Source organism: Entelurus aequoreus, linkage group LG16 (genome assembly GCF_033978785.1).
Source record: "Entelurus aequoreus isolate RoL-2023_Sb linkage group LG16, RoL_Eaeq_v1.1, whole genome shotgun sequence".
NCBI classification, from domain to species: Eukaryota; Metazoa; Chordata; class Actinopteri; order Syngnathiformes; family Syngnathidae; genus Entelurus; species Entelurus aequoreus.
In genome coordinates this window covers 22,325,671-22,348,170 of record NC_084746.1, presented here as the reverse complement: position 1 = coordinate 22,348,170, position 22,500 = coordinate 22,325,671, and the positions used below count along the sequence as shown (strand labels likewise).

Here is a 22,500-nt window from a genome sequence, read left to right as displayed (position 1 = left end):
CAGCTGAGAAACAATAATCAAAATAAGTATGGTGCCAGTATGCTGTTTTTTTCAATAAAATACGGGAAAGGATAGAAATGTAGTTTGTCTCTTCTATCCGATTATTAATCGAAGTAATAATCGACAGATTAATCGATTATCAAATCATTTGTTAGTTGCAGTCCTAATATATATATATATATATTGTACATACAGTATAATGTATATAAATAAATATAATGATATATATATTTTTGGCCTTTTTATTTTTACATTGATAGTCACCAGTAGACAGATTAGTGCATGTATGAAAATTGTTTTGTCATTGTCGTCAAAACATACAAGGAAACTATAACAGCAGCACGTTAGAAAATAATATAACATTTAAAAACAAAATAAAAATACGGGTTGGTTATGTTGACAACTGCTTGTGTTATACCTTTCTGGTTTTCCATTTGGGTCGTAAGGAGCCTGGATTTCATCTTCCTCAATTTCAGAATATTCACTCTTGGGCCTTTAGAAGCAAAGCAACAAAACAACTTTTTGAGCACTACTACTAATCATAGTACTAATAATAAGTTCTAAAAAGTTACCATTCCTCTGGGCGAGGGAAGACCGTGTGCCTCAGTGCGTTGTCTGGGTCGTACTCGAAAGCCACTCCCGCCGTGGGGTTCCACTTGGCGTGTTCCTTACCAAAGCCTTTCTTGGCGTATGCTCGCAGTCGCAGCTCCTGACCTTTGCGAAGCTTTACCAGCAAGATCTCTGAGAACATCAACACAATATCATTATTACTAACATCTACCTTTATTTTTAAAGATTCAAAAAACACTAATAATGATAAAAGTTATAATGTACACTACCGTTCAAAAGTTTGGGGTCACATTGAAATGTCCTTATTTTTTAAGGAAAAGCACTGTACTTTTCAATGAAGATAACTTTAAACTAGTCTTAACTTTAAAGAAATACACTCTATACATTGCTAATGTGGTAAATGACTATTCTAGCTGCAAATGTCTGGTTTTTGGTGCAATATCTACATAGGTGTATAGAGGCCCATTTCCAGCAACTATCACTCCAGTGTTCTAATGGTACAATGTGTTTGCTCATTGGCTCAGAAGGCTAATGGATGATTAGAAAACCCTTGTGCAATCATGTTCACACATCTGAAAACAGTTTAGCTCGTTACAGAAGCTACAAAACTGACCTTCCTTTGAGCAGATTGAGTTTCTGGAGCATCACATTTGTGGGGTCAATTAAACGCTCAAAATGGCCAGAAAAAGAGAACTTCCATCTGAAACTCGACAGTCTATTCTTGTTCTTAGAAATGAAGGCTATTCCACAAAATTGTTTGGGTGACCCAAACTTTTGAACGGTAGTGTATATTATTGATGTATTTCTTGAGCAAACTTGAACTTTACCGTTTCTTTCAGCGTCGTCACTGGGATCATTTTCTCGACTTCTGGAAGTCACCTGCAGGAACAAATGTGTATTGTCAAGCACTGTAAGCACAGCCTCCTCTACGTGAAAAACTAAAATACGTTTAATGAGTGTCCTCCTCTACGTGAACAACTACAACATTTTAAAGGACCGTCCCTTTCTACGTGAAAAAATACAATGCGTTAAATGATCGTCTACTATGAACAACTACGATGCATTAAATAGCCATCCGCCTCTATGTGAACAATTCCAACATTTTAAATGATGCCCTCAACAAACTACATTGGGTTTAACGACCATGCTCATTGACATGACCAACTACAAGGTGTTATAACCACTGTCCTCCTTAACATTAACAACTACATTTTAAATTACAGTCCTACTCAACGTGAACAATAACGCGTTAAAGGACCGTCCTCCTTGGCGTGAACAACTACAACACTTTAAATGACTGTTGTCCTTGATGTGAACAACTACAATGTGGCGACGTGTGTCACCGATAGTCTGCAACAAAATACTAACTAGGCGATCTTCCGATGCAACTTCAGACTGTCAACAACCTACACGTGTGCACATACAGCTCTAGTGCGCAATTTTGTGAAATTTCAGAGAGGAGGAGACAGGGAGGGACTATCAGCGAGGGCGGGATTTACAGTTTGAATTCTGCTTGGTGACAAAAGATTCAAGTACCCCAGCTTTAAAGACAAATGAATAATTTAGCAAATGAGTAAGGAAACTTTCAGAATACATTTTGTGCGGAGATAATGGATATAGAAAGGAGGAAAAATAAAAATCCTGGTTTGTGAATGACTGAGCATTTCATGGAAGCTGCTTTTATGCCCAATTAGCCTGTTCACCTGTGGGATGTTCCAAATAAGTGTTTGAAGAGCATTCCTCAACTTTCTCAGTCTTGTTTGCCACTTGTGCCAGCTTTTTTTGAAACATCTTGCAGGCATCAAATTCCAAATGAGCCAATATTTGCAAAAAATTAAGTTTTCCAGTTCAAACGTTAAGTATCTTGTCTTTTTGCAGTCTATTCAATTGAATATAGGTTGAAAAGGATTTGCAAATAATTGTATTCTGTTTTTATTTACCATTTACACAACGTGCCAACTTCACTGGTTTTGGGTTTTGTATAAGTGTGAAGTTGGCACCCTTTATCATTGCAAATATTAAAATAATACTGCCATTTCTTTATGCTGCTTTGTGCCGTTAAGGTCTGTAAGTGATGTAGGAGTTAAACTTGTTCGTTTTCATTATAGTAAGTGCATTCACCTGTGTTGCGGGTGGCGTGCATAATGATGGCATGGTGAGCAGGGAAAGAAACTTCGTAGTCATCATCTTTTCCCGTCACCTTTACAATCTTCTATGCTCATTAAATTTTTTTCTGTCAATTTGCAATATTGCTTATTCATTCATCTTCATCGTTCATCATACAAAGTAAGTGGCTCATTACTATCACATATGGAGCAATAAACGCCCCATTTGAACATACGATCAGTCTGACGCGTCATCAATGTCATCCACCCCCTTGTAGCAACCATGGCGCGTCGTTGGAGGACATTTTTAACTTATACGCTGCAAAATGTTATTCTAAAATACATTTTCTGACTAGTGACATCAGACCCCCTATCTTGTCAAAATCTCTCTGCCAAGATTTTCCCAAACTTTGTGTTGTAAAGATTTGTTGTCTATTATATTTCAAATCATATTTACGTTAAGTAAAATGTTTTGACTATCATAAATTTTATGTTAACGTTTTATTATTCACTTCCATATTGACCTATCAGTACCTCCGATAGAAAAGCGATCTCTATGATGGAAAATCAATTCTCAAATCAAAATATGGATACTGTGATACATCAGTGATTTGAGTCGATGTATGTCATTAACAGGAACAGAGTGGAAAGAAAGTCAATTATTGAGAGTTTGTCTAAATGATACTTTTTATCATTCACATGAACACATTGGAAAGAAAGTCAATTATTGAGAGTTTGTCTAAATGATACTTTTTATCATTCACATGAACACATTGTAAAATTCTAAAAAAAAAGTGCAGTTCCCCTTTAAAAATGTTAAAGGGGAACTGCAATTTTTTTTTAGAATTTTGCCTATCGTTCTCAATTAATATAAAAGACATGACGACAAATAGATTTTGTTTTATACATTATAAATATTAAATGAATGCGATCAAAATCAGTTTACAACGGAGCCTATCGGGAGCCGTTCTATTATGCCTATACAGCCCCTAATACAACATCCAAACACCTCCATTAAGGTTTTATATACATGATGTAAGTATATATGTAATGTAGTAACAGGCACATTTACAATAACATTTAATATTTACGTATTTTGATCATTTTAAACAAACGCATCATGACGTTCGCTTTTTAACAGCATCACTGATTATTACTCACTGCAGACTTAATGACAGCCACTAAACATAATAAACCATCACCTACTGTACAAGGTCTGCTGTCTTTAGGATACCGACTGATAGAATGTTCAGATATATTTTCCCATTTAGATGAAGAATGACTCATAATCCTCACAAAAAAGGGGGGCGGAACCAAGCGTTTTTTCGTGTCGTCCTCACCATTTCCGGGTTTTAAATTGGCTGTCGAAGTGTACCAACCTGTTGGAATACGTCCTCAGCCTTCTTCTATCCAGGTGGGAGGCATGATTTATGATCTACAATAAACTTTCAGGGAGCAAAGGAAGCGCCTCAGCAGTCGATCATGTTGAAATTGTACGCAAGCTTGTGATCACGGTGCCGCTATAGTTAGTTAGTCTGTGTTAGCGCTTATAGTAACAATATCACTAATACTTGGTTAATATTTAAATGACAAAATGTAAATGGAGTATTGTTGGCGCTTTTTGTATGGTTATTTATTGGATTTTATGGGCGGAATAGAGGACCTCCCATTGGCTCCTCCGTAAGCGGACTTTTATTTAAGTTTGAGAGTTAGAATGCATAAAAAAAAAAATACATCCATTGTCATGTCTTTCATAATGATTGTGAATGATAGGCAAAATTCCAGAAGTGCAGTTCCCCTTTAACGGCACAACAAAATGTTTTACGGCACAAAAGAATGGCAGGGTTATTTTCATATTTGCAATAAGGGGGCCAACTTCACACAGGTTCGTTATGTGAACAACTACAAATCAATAACTGTCCGTCCTCTACTTGAACAACTACAACACATTTAATGACACCCTCTACATAAACAGCTAAAAGGTGTTAAATGAACGCCCTATACGTGAACAACTACAAGGTGTTAAAAGACCTACTGGGATGACTCTGTGGTTGTTGGACAGCAGGTCACGTGAGGTGACGTTGCGTGTCTTCTCATCAGTGCAGCGAACATCCAGTGTGAGCTCGACAGAACACTCAGGACAGAATTCATCGCAGGTACAGTCCTGAAGGAGATGATGGAGCAGAGAATATATACTGTATTTATAAATACATATTTGATGTATTCAACTATTTCAGTTGCATTCATTGTCACATCAGATAAAAAACAGAAAAACATTTACAGCAAATTTTCATATGACTTTTTATTGAAAGAAATGAAATTGGACCAAATAAATATACAAATATTAGTTCCATTAATATATTTACATTCTTATTCGCACTGCACCGTCTGTAAAAGTGCCTGCTATACAAAGTAATGTCCTGCATTTATATAGAATGTAATAAACAATAACTCAAATACAAATGCCTTCAATGTTGAGTTTAAAGTGGGATTAAAATTTGTTTTAAAAGTAGTAAGATATTAGTTTGTTTTTTTTAACAGTTCGTGTATTTTAACTTAGTACATTTTCTGCCTATTATACATCTGTACCTTGCATTTTGAACACTTATTCACTAATCCATTTTTATTTTTCGTCCTTTCTTTATCCATTATCTCTGCACAAAATATATTCTGAAAGTTTCCTTACTCATTTGCTAAATTATTCATTTGTCTTTAAAGCTGGGGTACTTCAATCTTTTGTCACCAAGCAGAATTCAAACTGTAAATCCCGCCCTCGCTGATAGTCCCTCCCAGTCTCCTCCTCTCTGAAATCTCACAAAATTGCGCACTAGAGCTGTACGTGCACACGTGTAGGTTGTTGACAGTCTGAAGTTGCATCGGAAGATCGCCTAGTTAGTATTTTGTTGCAGACTATCGGTAACACACGTCGCCACGAAAAAGGATGCACACAAAATATAGGAAAATAGAACATTAGATTACCTGTCTAGAAGGAAAACAACCACTTACGCATCCAAAGTTATTTCAAGACTGGCCCGCAATGCCCTCCATCTTGAATACGCCGGACCAATATTTATTCAAGTTTTGGCTCTTCTTTGGTTTTTTAGACATAAAGAGTCTCTTTTCTTCCTCTGATTTCCTATTTTTGTTTTTTTAGCAGTATATGCTGTAACAGCAAGCACAGGTATAGCGATCTTTCCAGGTGGGTGTTTGGCAGCCATGCTTTACTGAAAACAAGTCTGCACCGTGCACGTGCTTCACTATATATTGCGTCAGCCCATGAGAAGGTTCCTTCTTGGGCTCTGCTCACCCCTACTTTCTTTAAATCCTGTGATTGGATCTGGAGGGGTTGACCGCCATCAAGTGAAATGATTTTGTCTTCCAAGGTTTTATTTACCAAAACACATAACTATGAGCCACAGGCAGCAGGCAGACGTACAATTTTTTCGAAACTGATTACGGTTACGATATACTGTATGAAGCTAAAATGATTTTTTTTAGTTAAAGAATATAACTTAGGTACTCCAGCTTTAATCTCTTAAATTTATCTCATTAATCGGTAAATGTTTTTTTTCTTTTTCTATGACCTTTAAAGGCCTACTGAAATGAATTTTTTTTATTTAAACGGGGATAGCAGATCTATTCTATGTGTCATACTTGATCATTTCGCGATATTGCCATATTTTTGCTGAAAGGATTTAGTATAGAAAAACGACGATAAAGATTGCAACTTTTGGTATCTGATAAAAAAAAGGCTTGCCCCTACCGGAAGTAGCGTGACGTAGTCAGTTGAACATATACGCAAAGTTCCCTATTGTTTACAATGATGGCCGCATGAAGTGAGAGAGATTCGGACCGAGAAAGCGACAATTTCCCCATTAATTTGAGCGAGGATGAAAGATTTGTGGATGAGTAAAGTGCAAGTGAAGGACTAGTGGGGAGTTGAAGCTATTCAGATAGGGAAGATGCTGTGAGAGCCGGGGGTGACCTGATATTCAGCTGGGAATGACTACAACAGTAAATAAACACAAGACATATATATACTCTATTAACCAGGCTTATATTTAATATGCCACAAATTAATCCTGCATAAAAACACCTGCGTGTTTGTTACGCTAGCTCCTAGCTCCTCTGCTAGCTCCTAGCTCCATAGAACACGCCAATACAATTCAAACACCTGATCAACACACACAATCACTCAGCCCAAAAGACCGTTCACCTAACCCAAGGTTCAAAAAGCTTATATATTTTTAAAAAGTTACGTACGTGACGCGCACATACGGTCAAGCTATAAAAATGTTTAGCAGCCAAGGCTGCATACTCACGGTACCTGATATTCAGCTGGGAATGACTACAACAGTAAATAAACACAAGACATATATATACTCTATTAGCCACAACACAACCAGGCTTATATTTAATATGCCACAAATTAATCCTGCATAAAAACACCTGCGTGTTTGTTACGCTAGCTCCTAGCTCCTCTGCTAGCTCCTAGCTCCATAGAACACGCCAATGCAATTCAAACACCTGATCAACACACACAATTACTCAGCCCAAAAGACCGTTCACCTAACCCAAGGTTCATAAAGCTTATATATTTTTAAAAAGTTACGTACGTGACGCGCACATACGGTCAAGCTATCAAATGTTTAGCAGCCAAGGCTGCATACTCACGGTACCTGATATTCAGCTGGGAATGACTACAACAGTAAATAAACACAAGACATATATATACTCTATTAGCCACAACACAACCAGGCTTATATTTAATATGCCACAAATTAATCCTGCATAAAAACACCTGCGTGTTTGTTATGCTAGCTCCTAGCTCCTATGCTAGCTCCTAGCTCCATAGAACACGCCAATACAATTCAAACACCTGATCAACACACACAATCACTCAGCCCAAAAGACCGTTCACCTAACCCAAGGTTCATAAAGCATATATATTTTAAAAAAGTTACGTACATACGCAAAAAAAAGTTGCGCACATACGGTCAAGCGATCAAATGTTTAGAAGCCAAAGCTGCATACTCACAGTAGCACGTCTGCGTCTTTGTCATCCAAATCAAAGTAATCCTGGTAAGAGTCTGTGTTGTCCCAGTTCTCTACAGGCGTCTGTGTATCGAAGTCAAAAGTCCTCCTGGTTAGAGTCTCTGTTATCCGAGTTCTTCCATCTTGACTGCATCTTTCGGGAATGTAAACAAAGAAGCGCCGGCTGTGTACTGTTGTTGCTGACTACGTTCGAAAAATACGTCCATTTCGCACCGACAACTTTCTTCTTTGCTTGCTCAGCTTCCTTCTCCATAATGCAATGAACATGATTGCAACAGATTCACGAACACAGATGTCCAGAATACTGTGGAATTATGAAATGAAAACAGAGCTTTTTCGTATTGGCTTCAATGTGGAAGGCATACCCGTGTTCGCCGGGCTACGTCACGCGCATACGTCATCCTCAGAGGCGTTTCGAACCGGAAGTTTAGCGGCAAATTTAAAATGTCACTTTATAAGTTAACCCGGCCGTATTGGCATGTGTTATAATGTTAAGATTTCATCATTGATATATAAACTATCAGACTGCGTGGTCGGTAGTAGTGGGTTTCAGTAGGCCTTTAATTACTCACGTATGTATTTTACAAAAATCTTTTCACATATTCTTGTTCCTCACTTGCTGTTCCATCTACAGTATTTATGTTTCACATTCTATAGTCAGTTCCTTTAGGAATATGTGATGTCTCCAATGGCAAATTCACAAAAATGTAATCAACCCCCACAAATCATGCGCAGCCTTGCAAACTTTGTCTAATGCCCACAATTTCCCTGCACATTTTGGCCAATCAGCATCATTTTGCCCAAACAAATTTGTCTCTGAGTGCCGCTCAACTGCAGACGTCAACTGTCTAATCAAAACTTATGTTTTGATCCTTGTGTGGACAAAGAAGGAATAACAGTGTGTAATGATATATCTACTCCTTATTGATCAAGCGACACAATTGTTGTCGCCCTGCGTAGCTCTGACCTACTTCCTGTTTCTGTCTATTAGGGTTATCCCGGTACCAAAATGTATTTTGATACTTTTTGGTACTTTTCTAAATTTAAAAAACACAAAAAATTGCATAATTTTAACAAAAAATCTACATTAAAAATATGTTACTTTTTGCAAGTTTGTCCTTAAAAAAAGAGTGAACATACGAGACAACTTTTCTTTTATTAGTAAGTAAGCAAACAAAGGCTCCTAATTTGTCTGCGGCGTATGCAGTAACATATTGTGTCATTTATCATTCTATTATTTTGTCAAGATTATGAGGGACAAGTGGTAGAAAATTAATTATTAATCTACTTGTTCATTTACTGTTAATATCTACTAACTTTCTCTTTTAACATGTTCTATCTACACTTCTGTTAAAATTTAATAATCACTTATTCTTCTGTTGTTTGATATTTTACATTAGTTTTGGATGAGACCACAAATTTGGGTATCGATCCAATACCAAGTAGTTACAGGATCATACAATGGTCATAATTTAATTCCTCATGTGTCCAGGGACATATTTCCTGAGTTTATAAACATAATATACATTTTTAAAAAAGAAAATATTGATGTAGTATCGACTAGATACGCTACTGTACTTGGTATCATTACAGTGGATGTTAGGTGTAGATCCACCAATGGCGTTTGTTTACATTGCGACGCCGGTGAGCTACGGTGTGTAGTGAAGCATGTTTAGCTATTCCTCGTCCTGCAGGGATGATACTTGTAAGAAACTTACTTTATTTGTCCCCATGGAGGCGAGGATTAGTGATTTAGAAGTAGCTAAAACACTGCCAACTGCGGCTGGACGTTAGCCGCAAGCTAGCTAGTCATGTCTTAAAGCACCTCTTCCTGAGTGCGTTTCAAAGCTTTACCTTTATCGTTAGTTTTTAAGCTAAAATGCGTCCGTTCTCCCTTTTCTGTCTACACACCTTGTCTGCTTGTAAGTACTCAGTGATTGTGCGCTGCCAAACATGCTCCTCTGCTTGTAAACCAACAATGTCACGACATTTTTCAAGCCTATTTCCATTGTGCCAAGGTGAAATAGAGAACTGTAAAATCATGTCACACACAGTTTTTTCCTTTAAAAACAACTCCCCATCCATCCATCCATCCATCCATTTTCTACCGCTTGTCCCTCTCTGGTCGCGGGGGTGCTGGGGCCTATCCTAGCTGCATTCAGGCGGAAGACGGGTTTTTAAAAACAACTACCGAAAAACCTCTATCTTATTTTGCTTCTATTGGCGCCTGTACTCGCGTTTGGAGACTCTTCCCCGTTGTCAAAGGTCTATTTCGAATATATTGAAGTACGTCTACATGGCAGACATATTGTTGCCACTCCAGACAATCTTGCTTACGTCATCACAATAACCTGTTTCGGCAGTGATAATAGTATTTTGGCCAAAAGTCGAAAAGGCAATTTTGGGCCAATTTTGTCCATTTTTTGGTGGCCGAACTTTTGTTGCATGAATAATTATTAACATTATTAGTTAAAGGGAATTAAAGTAGCACAGTAATTTGACAATGAGCTCAAAGTATGTGATTTTTCTACCATCGAGTGTCAAGTTTTAAGTTTGAGTTGTATAAAACAAGTAAAACAGCAATAAAGTATTTGTTTTCCAAATTTTAAATGTTGTACTTTTTTAGGTAAGACTACAAGAAATGCCAAAATATTGATAAATTCATAAGTTGATACAATGTTACTGAAAAATGTAAGACTCAAAACATCACAATTTTTGCCGCAACTTCCTGAAAAAGCTGCCGCGAATTCAAACATTTTAGAGAAACACAAAAAAAAGCCAGTGGAATGCTGGAGGGAATAATATAACCTTTGTATTGACATTCAAACAAATAAACAAGTTGTTTTTGTTTCATTTCCATATCAAATTAATCACTGTGGGTTCCAACAGTAATAGATGTGGAAAAGGAGTGGGATAGGACTAAATAAGCTCTGCTTTCCCCTTTCCTTTTCAAACATGTTGAATTGTGTAAATGTAAAAGCAATGTTACTTTAAAGCAGGGGTCGGGAACCTTTTTGGTTGAGAGAGCCATGAAAGCCAAATATTTTAAAATGTATTTCCATGAGAGCCATATAATGTTTTTTAACACTGAATACAACTAAATGCGTGCCTTTTTAAGTAAGACCAACATTTTTAGAGTATAATAAGTCTCTTTTTCTTTTTAATAACATTGTTATTCTGAAGCTAACCAATAACAAATAAAATACTTCTTACCATTAACTTCTTGAACAGGTGCGGTAGAAAACAGATGGATGGATTAAAATGCATGAGAATGTTTTATATTTTGAACGTTATTTTTAACACTGTGATTACTAGCGGAATTATTCATTACTTATGTTAAGCAATGTCAGCTAAGATTTATCTGAGAGCCAGATGCAGTCATCAAAAGAGCCACATCTGGCTCGAGAGCCATAGGTTCCCTACCCCTGCTTTAAAGTAACTTGACCAGAACAGATAAAGCATGACCAAGCTTACCCGGGAGTATTGCATTTTCTCCACAATGTCGTCGCTGGTGAGAGGGATGAGACCTGAAAAGGCAACAAGAGGTGTAAGTGATTGCGCTGTCAAACACAATATAACCTTTAATAATGAATATACATACCAACTCTGTGAGCGATGAACTCATCATGTAAAACTGATGAGTTGGCATCTATCTGGATCCAGTCCATCGCTGTTTAAAAAGTAACAAACATAACTCCATCACATTATTGCTGGGCACTTTGGTACAGAGGAGTACTGATTTCCCACACATTAAAAGTGAGGGACAGGAAGTGTTTAGGCGATATGCATCTACTTCAAGGGTGTCCCAAATTTTTGACTCGGGGGCTGCATTGAGCTAAAAAATATGGCAGGGGGCTGAAGGCCGACTGCATGTTAAGTAACAATATTGATTAAAAACACATATACTGTACATATATACATAAACATACATATACTGTACATACATAAATACACATTTACATACACATACACACACCCGTATATACATATACACAAACGTATGTACATATACACACATGTACCTGTATATGTATATATACACGCATGTATATACATATACACACACACACACACACACACACACACACGTATATACAAATATACACATATACATACACACGTACAGTATATACATATATACACAGTACACACACACACACACGTATACACATACATATATACACATACAGTTGTGGTCAAAAGTTTACATACACTTGTAAAGAACATAATGTCACGGCTGTCTTGAGTTTCCAATAATTTCTACAACTCTTATTTTTTTGTGATAGAGTGATTGGAGCACATACTTGTTGGTCACAAAAAACATTCATGAAGTTTGGTTCTTTTATGAATTTATTATGGGTCTACTGAAAATGTGACCAAATTTGCTGGGTCAAAAGTATACATACAGCAATGTTAATATTTGGTTACAAGTCCCTTGGCAAGTTTCACTGCAATAAGGTGCTTTTGGTAGCCATCCACAATCTTCTGGCAAGCTTCTGGTTGAATTTTTGACCACTCCTCTTGACAAAATTGGTGCAATTCAGCTAAATGTGTTGGTTTTCTGACATGGACTTGTTTCTTCAGCATTGTCCACACGTTTAAGTCAGAACTTTGGGAAGACCATTCTAAAACCTTAATTGTAGCCAGATTTAGCCATTCCTTTACAACTTTTGACGTGTGTTTGGGGTCATTGTCCTGTTGGAACACCCAACTGCGCCCAAGACCCAACTTCCGGGCTGATGGTTTTAGGTTGTCCTGAAGAATTTGTAGGTAATCCTTCTTTTTCACTGTCCCATTTAAAGCAACAGTTCCATTGGCAGCAACACAGGCCCATAGTATAATACTACCACCACCATGCTTGATGGTAGGCATGGTGTTTTTTGGGGGATTAAAGGCCTCACCTCTTCTCCTCCAAACATATTGCTGGGTATTGTGGCCAAACAGTAAAATGTTGCTCCAAAACCTGTGTGTACCTTTCAGCATTAACGGTTCCTTCACAGATGTGTAAGTTACCCATGTCTTAGGCACTAATACACCCCCATACCATCACAGATGTTCGCTTTTGAACTTTGCGCCTATAACAATCCGGATGGTTCTTTTCCTCTTTGTTCCAGAGGACACAACGTCCACAGTTTCCAAAAACTATTTGAAATGTGGACTCGTCGACCACAGAACACTTTTCCACCTTGCATCAGTCCATCTTAGATGAGCTCGGGCCCAGCAAAGCCGACGGCGTTTCTGGGTGTTGTTGATAAATGGCGTTGTATAGTAGAGTTTTAACTTGCACTTACAGATGTAGTGACAAACTGTAGTTACTGACAGTTGTATTCTGAAGTGTTCCTGAGTCCTTGTGGTGATATCTTTTACACACTAACTTACGTGCAGTGATTTCTCCATATTCTCTGAACCTTTGGATGATATTACGGACCGTATATGGTGAAATCCCTAAATTCCTTGCAATAGCTCGTTGAGAAATGTTGTTCTTTAACTGTTCGACAATTTGCTCACGCATTTTTTCAGAGTGGTGACCCTCGCCTCATTCTTGTTTGTGAATGACTGAGCATTTCATGGAAGCTGCTTTTATACCCAATCATGGCACCCACCTGTTCCCAATTAGCCTGTTCACTTGTGGGATGTTCCAAATAAGTGTTTGATGAGCATTCCTCAACTTTCTCAGTCTTTTTTGCAACTTGTGCCAGCCTTTTTTAAACATGTTGCAGGTATCAAATTCCAAATGAGCTAATATTTGCAGAAAATAAAGTTTTCCAGTTCGAAAGGTTAAGTATCTTGTCTTTGCAGTCTATTCAATTGAATATAGGTTGAAAAGGATTTGCAAATCATTGTATTCTGTTTTTATTTACCATTTACACAACGTGCCAACTTCACTGGTATTGGGTTTTGTATATCGCTAGAATATTATCGATACCAATATCTATATCGATACCGGTATTCATCGATAAGCTTATTGGTACTACTTACTATATGTAGAGCAGGGGACTCAAACTCCATTTCCCTGGGGGCAGCTGGAGACAGAGTCTGGGTGAGACTCGGCCGCATCAAGTATTCCACACGAAAAGCTTTGTTTAAAAAAATTCCAATTTTTAAAATGTCTTTATTTTTTAACACAAAATAAGATTAAAATATAAATATATATTATTATTATTATTATTATAAGAATTATTATAATTGTTATTATCAATAAAATATTACGATATAATGTATGTTGCTGATGGACAGGTGTCGCTGTCATGATCTGTTCACACAAGATAATGCCTTATTTGGAGTTTGTTAGTGTTCTGCCATGTTCACTGTTGAGTTCCTGTCCAGTGCACTTATTTTGTAGTTCCACTTCTAATTTGAGTGTCTTGCAGCAGCATTACTTTGTCTCCCAGCTCACCTGTTTTGAGTTTAGTCTTCTCTATTTAAGTCCGGTTGGTGCTGCTGCCTTGGGCGGGAGATTGTTAAGGTGTTCTACGAATGTTTGCCGTTGAACGCTGTTTGCTGGTTTCAGGCTTTCAAGTACTGTATTTTCCGGACCATAGGGCGCACCGATTAAAAGGCGCACTGCCGATGAATGGTCTATTTTCAATTTTTGTTTCATATACAAACCCCGTTTCCATATGAGCATAGATTATGTTTTACAGATTATCTTCAAGACGCTTTCTGACAGTCGCTTCCGGACGCGCCGTTTTGTGGGTGGTCTTATTTACGTGGCTCACCTTCGGCAGCGTCTTCTCCCCGTCATCTTTGTTGTAGTGAAGTGAATTATATTTATATAGCGCCTTTCTCTAGTGACTCAAAGCGCTTTACATAGTGAAACCCAATATCTAAGTTACATTTAAACCGGTGTGGGTGGCACTGGGAGCAGGTGGGTAAAGTATCTTTCCCAAGGACACAACGACAGTGACTAGGATGGCGGAAGCGGGAATCGAACCTGGAACCCTCAAATCCACTCTACCAACGGAGCTATGTCGCCCCACAGCGGTATAGCGTTCAAGGACGGGAGTGGAAGAAGTGTCAAAAGATGGAGCTCACTGTTTTAATGACATTCAGACTTTACTTAAATCAATAACGGAGTAGCATCTTTTCATCTGTGGCTCACTAGTGCAATAACAACGCCAGAAATGTGTACCGTGAAAAACCGTCCGACCAAAAATCTCTAATAACTAAAGTTCATTGGGTGAATAATGTAAACTCACTACACCGGTATGTTTTAGCGCTTTCATAGTGAGTTTACTGACAAATATAAGTAAGAACTTTACACTACTTTATATTAGAAATGGCAACAGCGGAGGATGAATGTCCCATAACAAGAAGATAGATAAAAAGAAGAAGCTTATCGACTACGGTGTCGTCACGGACTACAAAGGCAATTTTTCAGGACTTATGCAGATCCCAAATACAGATCAGCAGGTACCAAAAAGTAAGAAAAGTTGCTTTTGCATAATATTGTGAAACAACACGCCAGATAATATGCCTTACCTTATACACACACCATAATATTACTCGTATGTTGAAGCACAGTACAATTCATCAAGCGGTGCGGCTTCATAGCTTACCAAAGTCATACTAAAACATTTTGATAGATTTTTGCGCACTGTGTGTAATGTTCTATATTTTCAATGGAACATATAAAATGTTCGTGTTGTTTACTTGAGTCATATTGCAATCCACACGTATTTCTTATGTTTGACTGCCATCTACTGGTCACACTTATAATTTCACCATGTACCAAATAAAATAGCTTCGACGTCGGTAATCAAAACCAGAACTATTCCGTACATTAGGCGCACCGGGTTATAAGGCACACTGTCGAGTTTTGAGAAAAAGGATTTTAAGTGCGCCTTACAGTCCAGAAAATACGGTAAGTTAGTTCCTGCGTAGTCCTAGGTTTATTTGTGTGCATTCTCAAATGCACTAGTGTTTGTTTGGCAAGCACCTCGCTGCACAATTGCTTTTGTATTTTTTGTCTTTGTTTATAATAAATACCTTGTACCCTCACGCTGTCTCCAGCTACCTTCTGCATCTGGGTTCACAATAATCGCTATCATGCGACCCAAGCGTGACAGTCGCTACGTGACTGGAGACTACAATAAACTACATCGAGTTACTTACTTTTCTTTTATCCCGCCGGATACGCATCACTTTGATTTATTGTGTCGGAGAGATACATATATAAGGATTAAAAACATTATTTTGGAAAGTGTTGTGAACACAGCGCGCTGGAACAAATGACCGCGTGTGCCCAATAAAAACGAGCCACTGGCAGCCAGCCAGGCACGGAAGAAAACTGCTGTAACTTTCACTCATTGAGAAAAGTTTCTCTGCTTGCATCAAGCCCTGTCAATGTCCCACCCCTAGGAGCCATACATCCCACTGTGTAGGGCTGGGCGATATATCGATATACTCCATATATCGCGGGTTTGTCTCTGTGCGATATAGAAAATGACTATCGTGATATTCGAGTATACGTTCTCACGTAGTTGCTTTTAGCAACCCTATCTGATTCGCTTCCACTGCCCTCTAATCCTTCACTCTCACTTTCCTCATCCACGAATCTTTCATCCTCGCTCAAATTAATGGGGTAATCGTAGCTTTCCCGGTCCGAATCGCTCACGCTGCTGGCGTCCATAATTGAAAACAATGTGCAGATGTGAGGAGCTCTTCAACCTGTGACATCACGCTACTTCCGGTACAGGCAAGGCTTTTTTTTATCAGCGACCAAAAGTTGCAAACTTTATCGTCGATGTTCTCTACTAAATTATTTCAGCAAAAATATGGCAATATCGCGAAATGATCAAGTATGACACATAGAATGGATCTGCTATCCCCGTTTAAATAAGAAAATCTCATTTCAGTAGGCCTTTAAGACCTATGATGTAGTGAATTTCTACAGGTTTCTGCACATCTAATTCAATGCCCACGTGTATGTATGTATGTATGTATGTACAGTACAGATATGCAGTGCCATATGTAGAGGGAAAGAGAGACCGTACCTATCGTGGGTACTTCTGACATGAAGACACGTCTAATAGAGTTTGCAACCCTAAAAAGACACAAAAATAACTTTTAAGAAATGGTTACAGTGCACGATTATGGACAAGAAGCAATCATCTAATTATGTAAAAAGTTACAAATGTTTATACACAATACATTCATTGATTCATTCATTCTTTTACTGGGGTTCAATCCCCACCTTCTACCATCCTAGTCACATCCGTTGTGTCCTTGGGCAAGACACTTCACCCTTGCTCCTGATGGGTGCTGGTAGCGCCTTGCATGGCAGCTCCCTCCATCAGTGTGTGAATGTGTGTGTGAATGTGGAAATACTGTCAAAGCGCTTTGAGTACCTTGAAGGTAGAAAAGCGCTATACAAGTATAACCCATTTATTTTTCTGGGATGTTAACCAAGTTCAAGTACTTTTAAGGTTTTACATTTTAAAAGTTCAAACGTTCGCGGAGCAAGGTACGAATTCTAGATATATTTCTAAGGTTCTGCATTATTTTCGAGTAATGTCTTTTGTATAGTACAGCCCCAGCATTGTTTGGTCAATACACGCGCTATGCTAACTACTAGTCGTGAACAAAGATCAGCAAACACTTACGCCAAGTCCGTGTTCTCGATGACAAACTTGACATTTTCATCAGAAAGTTCGGTGATTTTCACGGTGGGCTGGTTAGCATACGGCATGTTCGCAGATAAATAGCTAGCAGGAATATAAACTGAGCAACAGGCTCGCTCAAGCGTCTTCTTCTTCTTCTTGTGTGGAAACCGACAATGCAACAATGTTGTGTTTGTCGCCCTCTTTGGCCATTGTTGTTATTGCACCTCTGACTAAACCGACACAGCCTCCTCACAAACAAATATTCAGTAATTAAAACCGATGTGTTTTAATGTACTTTGTTCCTGTGTAAGTATATAATCACCTGTTTCATGCAAAAAGCCAGGGCTATTGATGCTTTCAGTAAAACACAATTAATGCATGTGTGTTACATTTGCACGGTGGCACAGGGGTTAGTGCAGGGATGTCCAAAGTGCGCCCCGCAGCTAATTGTTTACCGGCCCGCCACACATTCTGGAAATAGTATTGTAAAAATAAAAAAGAACATTAAAAAAAGTGGAATGAGGTGAAATCTAACGAGAAAAAGTTGCAATGTTGACACAAAAGCTGCCATGCAGGCTGTTTTTTTTCTTTTGTCTTTCTTCATTTTTCTTTTTTTGCCATTGCTCAAAAAAAAAAAAAAGACAAAAAATCCATGTTATAATGAATTATTTTCAGGGCTCCAATTACTTCAAATATTTCACTTTAAAATGTTTTACGTGGTAAATATTGCATATATTGTGTAGTAGCCATATAAAAACATCAAAGTTTTCTTTGACAAAAGCGCATAAAACATAAATAATATTAAAATAATAGTTCCAGCATAAAATTGACAGATATATCTGAAGTTGATCTTGTAACTTAAGTGTTGAAAGTAAAAGAAAAACCTAATAAAAATGTATCATTTTATGAGTGGGGCATCTTTTGGATCCCAAATATATTTAGTGATTTTTTATTTATCTTTTCACTGTGATTACTCAAAAATATGAAATAATTAAAATCAGTGGTGTCCTGCATTATTGATCTTTTAGGGCTCTAATTACTAAATACTGCATATTTCAGTTTTAATACAAAAAAAACTAAGTTGTTTTTGACAGAAAAGCCATAAAACCTTTTTTTTAATTTGTGTTACTTTATATCAACTTGAAGTTGATATAGAGATTTACTGTAAGCGTTAAATAAAAAAATAAAAAATAATAGTGTGACTTATTTTTAACATTTTTATGACTGAGACCCTTTATGGTCCCCGGGACCCCTAAAGGTAAAATAAATAAAATATGCATATATTTTAAATGAATGAAAAATATCAAAATGGCCCCCACATGCTTTAATTTTTCCATGTGCGGCCCTCAGTGGAAAAAGTTTGGACACCCCTGGGTTAGTGCATGTGCCTCACAATACGAAGGTCCTGAGCAGTCCTGGGTTCAATCCCGGGCTCGGGATCTTTCTGTGTGGAGTTTGCATGTTCTCCCCGTGACTGCGTGGGTTCCCTCCTGGTACTCCGGCATCCTCCCACCGCCAAAAACATGCACCTGGGGATAGGTTGATTGGCAACACTGAATTGGCCCTAGTGTGTGAATGTGAGTGTGAATGTTGTCTGTCTCTCTGTGTTAGCCCTGCGATGAGGTGGCGACTTGTCCAGGGTGTACCCCGCCTTCCGCCCGATTGTAGCTGAGATAGGCTACAGCACCCCCCGCGACCCAGAACGGGACAAGCGGTAGAAAATGGATGGATGGATGGTACATTGTTCTTAGTCAATGTCTTCTTTATTAACACTTTTAATGATGTACAAATATGATTTATAATGTAGGAAGAACATACACTATATTGCCAAAAGTATTTGGCCACCCATTCAAATGATCAGAATCCGGTGTCGGTTGTTTCGCACAGTGACGTGCGGTGAGGTACATAGCTGGTGAGGCACTGACTTCATCACAGTCAGATTTACAAACATATGAACCCTAAAGAGTATCTTTTTCACCATTTGATTGGCAGCAGTTAACGGGTTATGTCAGACCTGGGCATTCTGCGGCCCGCGGGCCGCATCCGGCCCTTTGTACGTCCCTGTCCGGCCCGCGTGAGGCCAATTATAAATTACAAAATACATTTTAAAAAGTATCTATTTCGAGTGTGCAATACAACGGTGCTGCTTTTGTTTTGAAAAGCGTTATTTGTATTACTTCCGTGCGGACGTATGCTCGTGCGCGCAGCGGCAATCACAAATACAAAATAAATTTAAAAAAAACATATTTGTCGTGCGTGCAATACAACTGTGCTGCTTTTATTTTGAAAAGTGTTATATGTGCGTATGTCCTGTGAGGGAAGGCGCACAGCGACAAGTGATGCCCAGTTATCCCCAAGACGCTAAAAAGAGAAAAGTTGATGACGAATGGCGTGTTTTAAAAAGGACATGGACTGCCAAGTAAAGGTAAAGCCGTGTGCTTATTTGTGGTACACACGTTGCTGTCTTTAAAGAATATAGTGTAACGACCTGCTGAAGTAGATGTTGTCTTCTTGAGTTGCGTAAATGAGAAGTGAGGAGACGTGCGTGTGGAAGGAACGAGATATGTTGAGCTGTGTTAGTATAGCTTGCTCAATAAAAGTTTAAAAAGAGCGTCAGACTTCGTGTGCACTTCTTCTGGACGCTACAATTGGTGTCAGAAGTAAAACTTTGCGCATACTGCACTGTTTGTGTGCTACGTCATCGGGAGGTACGTGCCACGTGAGGAGCTCGTCGCAAAGAGAGAGAGAGACAGACAGCGAGAGAGAGCGTTTACAGGTGCAGCCAAGCTGCTTGCCACGGGGGGAATTCCGCCCTCAATGAAGACTCCCAGGTTTGATGGCAAGGCGAACTGGGAGGCATTTCATCTCACTTGTGACATCAATTGTAGCGTCCAGAAGAAGTGCACACCAAGTCTGACGCTCTTTTTAAACTTTTACTGAGCAACCTATACTAACACAGCTCAACTTATCTCGTTCTTTCCAAAAGGAAAACCAATCCTCACTCCTCATTTCCGCAACAGCAACGCTTCTTCCTTCTTCGCCAATCACCTTACAGGCGTACGTGCTACGTTCACAACAAAGAGGATGCAGGATGAAGTGACAGAAATTGAAATTTTTGTATTGTAATATACATCAGGAAGTGTTGTGTAAGAAAGTGTTAAAAATAAAACCATCAAAAGCCATCTGCTTTTGTATAAAGATAAGTTAGGTTAAATGAAAATATTATTATTATCTATCTTACGGTATATCAAAAATAATTTGAGCAAAATTTAATTGAAATATTGTCGGTGTGGCCCTCCAGCAGTGCTCGGGTTGCTCATGCGGACCCCGGTAAAAATTAATTGCCCACCCCTGGGTTATGTTTAAAAGCTCATACCAGCATTCTTCCCTGCTTGGCACTCAGCATCAAGGGTTGGAATTGGGGGTTAAATCACCAAAAATTATTCCCGGGCGCGGCGCCGCTGCTGCCCACTGCTCCCCTCACCTCCCAGGGGGTGAACAAGGGGATGGGTCGAATACAGAGGACAAATTTCACCACACGTAGTGTGTGTGACAATCATTGGTACTTTAACTTAACTTTAACTTTACACATACAAACTGTAGCACACAAAAAAAGCACAATTAATAAAAAAAAAACTTTATTATGGTCTTACCTTTACTTATAAATTAAGTCCATGCGCCGCTCCTTCTGAATAAAAGCATTGATAACTTGTTTATAGAAGTCTTCCTTATCTTTCTTCAGTTTTAAAAGTCTCTCTGTCTCGATGGAGATCTTCTTTTAATTATTACCTCCTGCTTCGATTGAAAGTCCAGTTTAGAAAACTGTTTTATTTTAGATATGTAATCCTCCATGTTAAAAGTCCAGACGAGAGGAAAAAATAAACGATCGCTAACTGTTGCTGCTTGTTGTCACTTCTTCTGCAGCAGAGTCGTCGCAAAAATGATCCCTGTGATCACTAGCACCCTCTCCAGGAGGCGGGATTACTGCGAGCCTCAGCCAGTGCGTCTTCGCAGCCGTTTTATGATTGCTCAGCACAAGAAATACGTTACACACATACAGTTGTTGACAAAATACACTGTACATTATATACCTCAGCTAACTAAACTATGGAAATGTATAATATAATTCATATAGCATTACGGTCTCACTGCACAGCAGGCCAGCAGTTAGCCGAGTCATTGCGTAATCCATGGTGAGGCTCAACTGGCTGGTGACTCACAGCAAGTCTCTTCTCAGTATTTGAATGGCAAATGTGAAAATTCAGCGATTTTGAATAAAAATAATCTAAAACTGGTGAAGTTAAATGGAAAATAACTTTATAGTATAATCACTGGATACATATAACAATTTAATTAATTTTTTTTCTTTTTACATTTTTTTTCTTTCCATGATGGCACGTGAGGCCCCGCCTCACCTGCCTCCCCTGACTGCACGTCACTGGTTTCGCAATATTATGCAAAAGCAACTTTTCTTACCTTCTGGTACCTGCTGATCTGTATTTGGGATCTGCATAAATCCTGAAAAGTTGCGTGCGTCCGCCTTTGCAGTCCGTGACGACCCCGTAGTCGATAAGCTTCTTCTTTTCATCCTCCGCTTTATAATATAAAGTAGTGTAAAGTTCTTAATTATATCTGTCAGTAAACTTGCCATGAAAGCACTAAAACATACCAGTGTAGTGAGTTTACATTATTCACTCAAGGAACTTTAGTTATTAGAGCAGTGGTACCGAACCCCACCAGTTTCATATGCGCATTCATCGAACCCTTCTTTAGTGAAAAAAAAATATATATATATATATATATATATTTTTTTTAAATTCAAGACAAAGTTATGTTTTTTTTACTGGTGCACAAAATGAACCGTGCATGAACATCACCTTGTTCAAAGAACAAAACCAACACCACCCATCCAAATGATCAGAATCAGGTGTCCTAATCACTTGGCCCGGCCACAGGTGTATAAAATCAAGCACTGGGCATTGAGACTGTTTTTACAAACATTTGTGAAAGAATGGGCCGCTCTCAGGAGCTCAGTGATTTCCAGCGTGGAATTGTCATAGGAATGCCGCCTGTGCAACAAATCCAGTCGTGAAATTTCCTCGCTCCTGAATATTCCAAAGTCAACTGTTGGCTTTATTATAAGAAAATGGAAGAGTTTGGGAACA

At 38.5% G+C, this 22,500-nt stretch overlaps 1 protein-coding gene across 2 annotated transcripts in view; it reads right to left on the bottom strand.

Annotated features, from left to right (window-relative positions):
* polr2c (RNA polymerase II subunit C) overlaps positions 1-17,530 on the bottom strand; it is a 20,907-nt gene extending 3,377 nt beyond the window's left edge. The window contains exons 1-8 of one of the 2 annotated variants that reach the window (XM_062023477.1): positions 17,336-17,530; positions 16,727-16,776; positions 11,332-11,400; positions 11,205-11,257; positions 4,711-4,839; positions 1,398-1,449; positions 573-741; positions 419-493 (exon numbers count right to left, since the gene is read on the bottom strand). In XM_062023477.1, the coding sequence (XP_061879461.1) occupies positions 419-493; positions 573-741; positions 1,398-1,449; positions 4,711-4,839; positions 11,205-11,257; positions 11,332-11,400; positions 16,727-16,776; positions 17,336-17,421 (683 nt within the window). In that variant the 5' untranslated portion in view covers positions 17,422-17,530. The remainder of the gene's footprint in view (positions 1-418; positions 494-572; positions 742-1,397; positions 1,450-4,710; positions 4,840-11,204; positions 11,258-11,331; positions 11,401-16,726; positions 16,777-17,335) is intronic. The other variant, XM_062023478.1, reaches the window with a different exon arrangement.
* Positions 17,531-22,500: the final 4,970 nt, after the last annotated feature.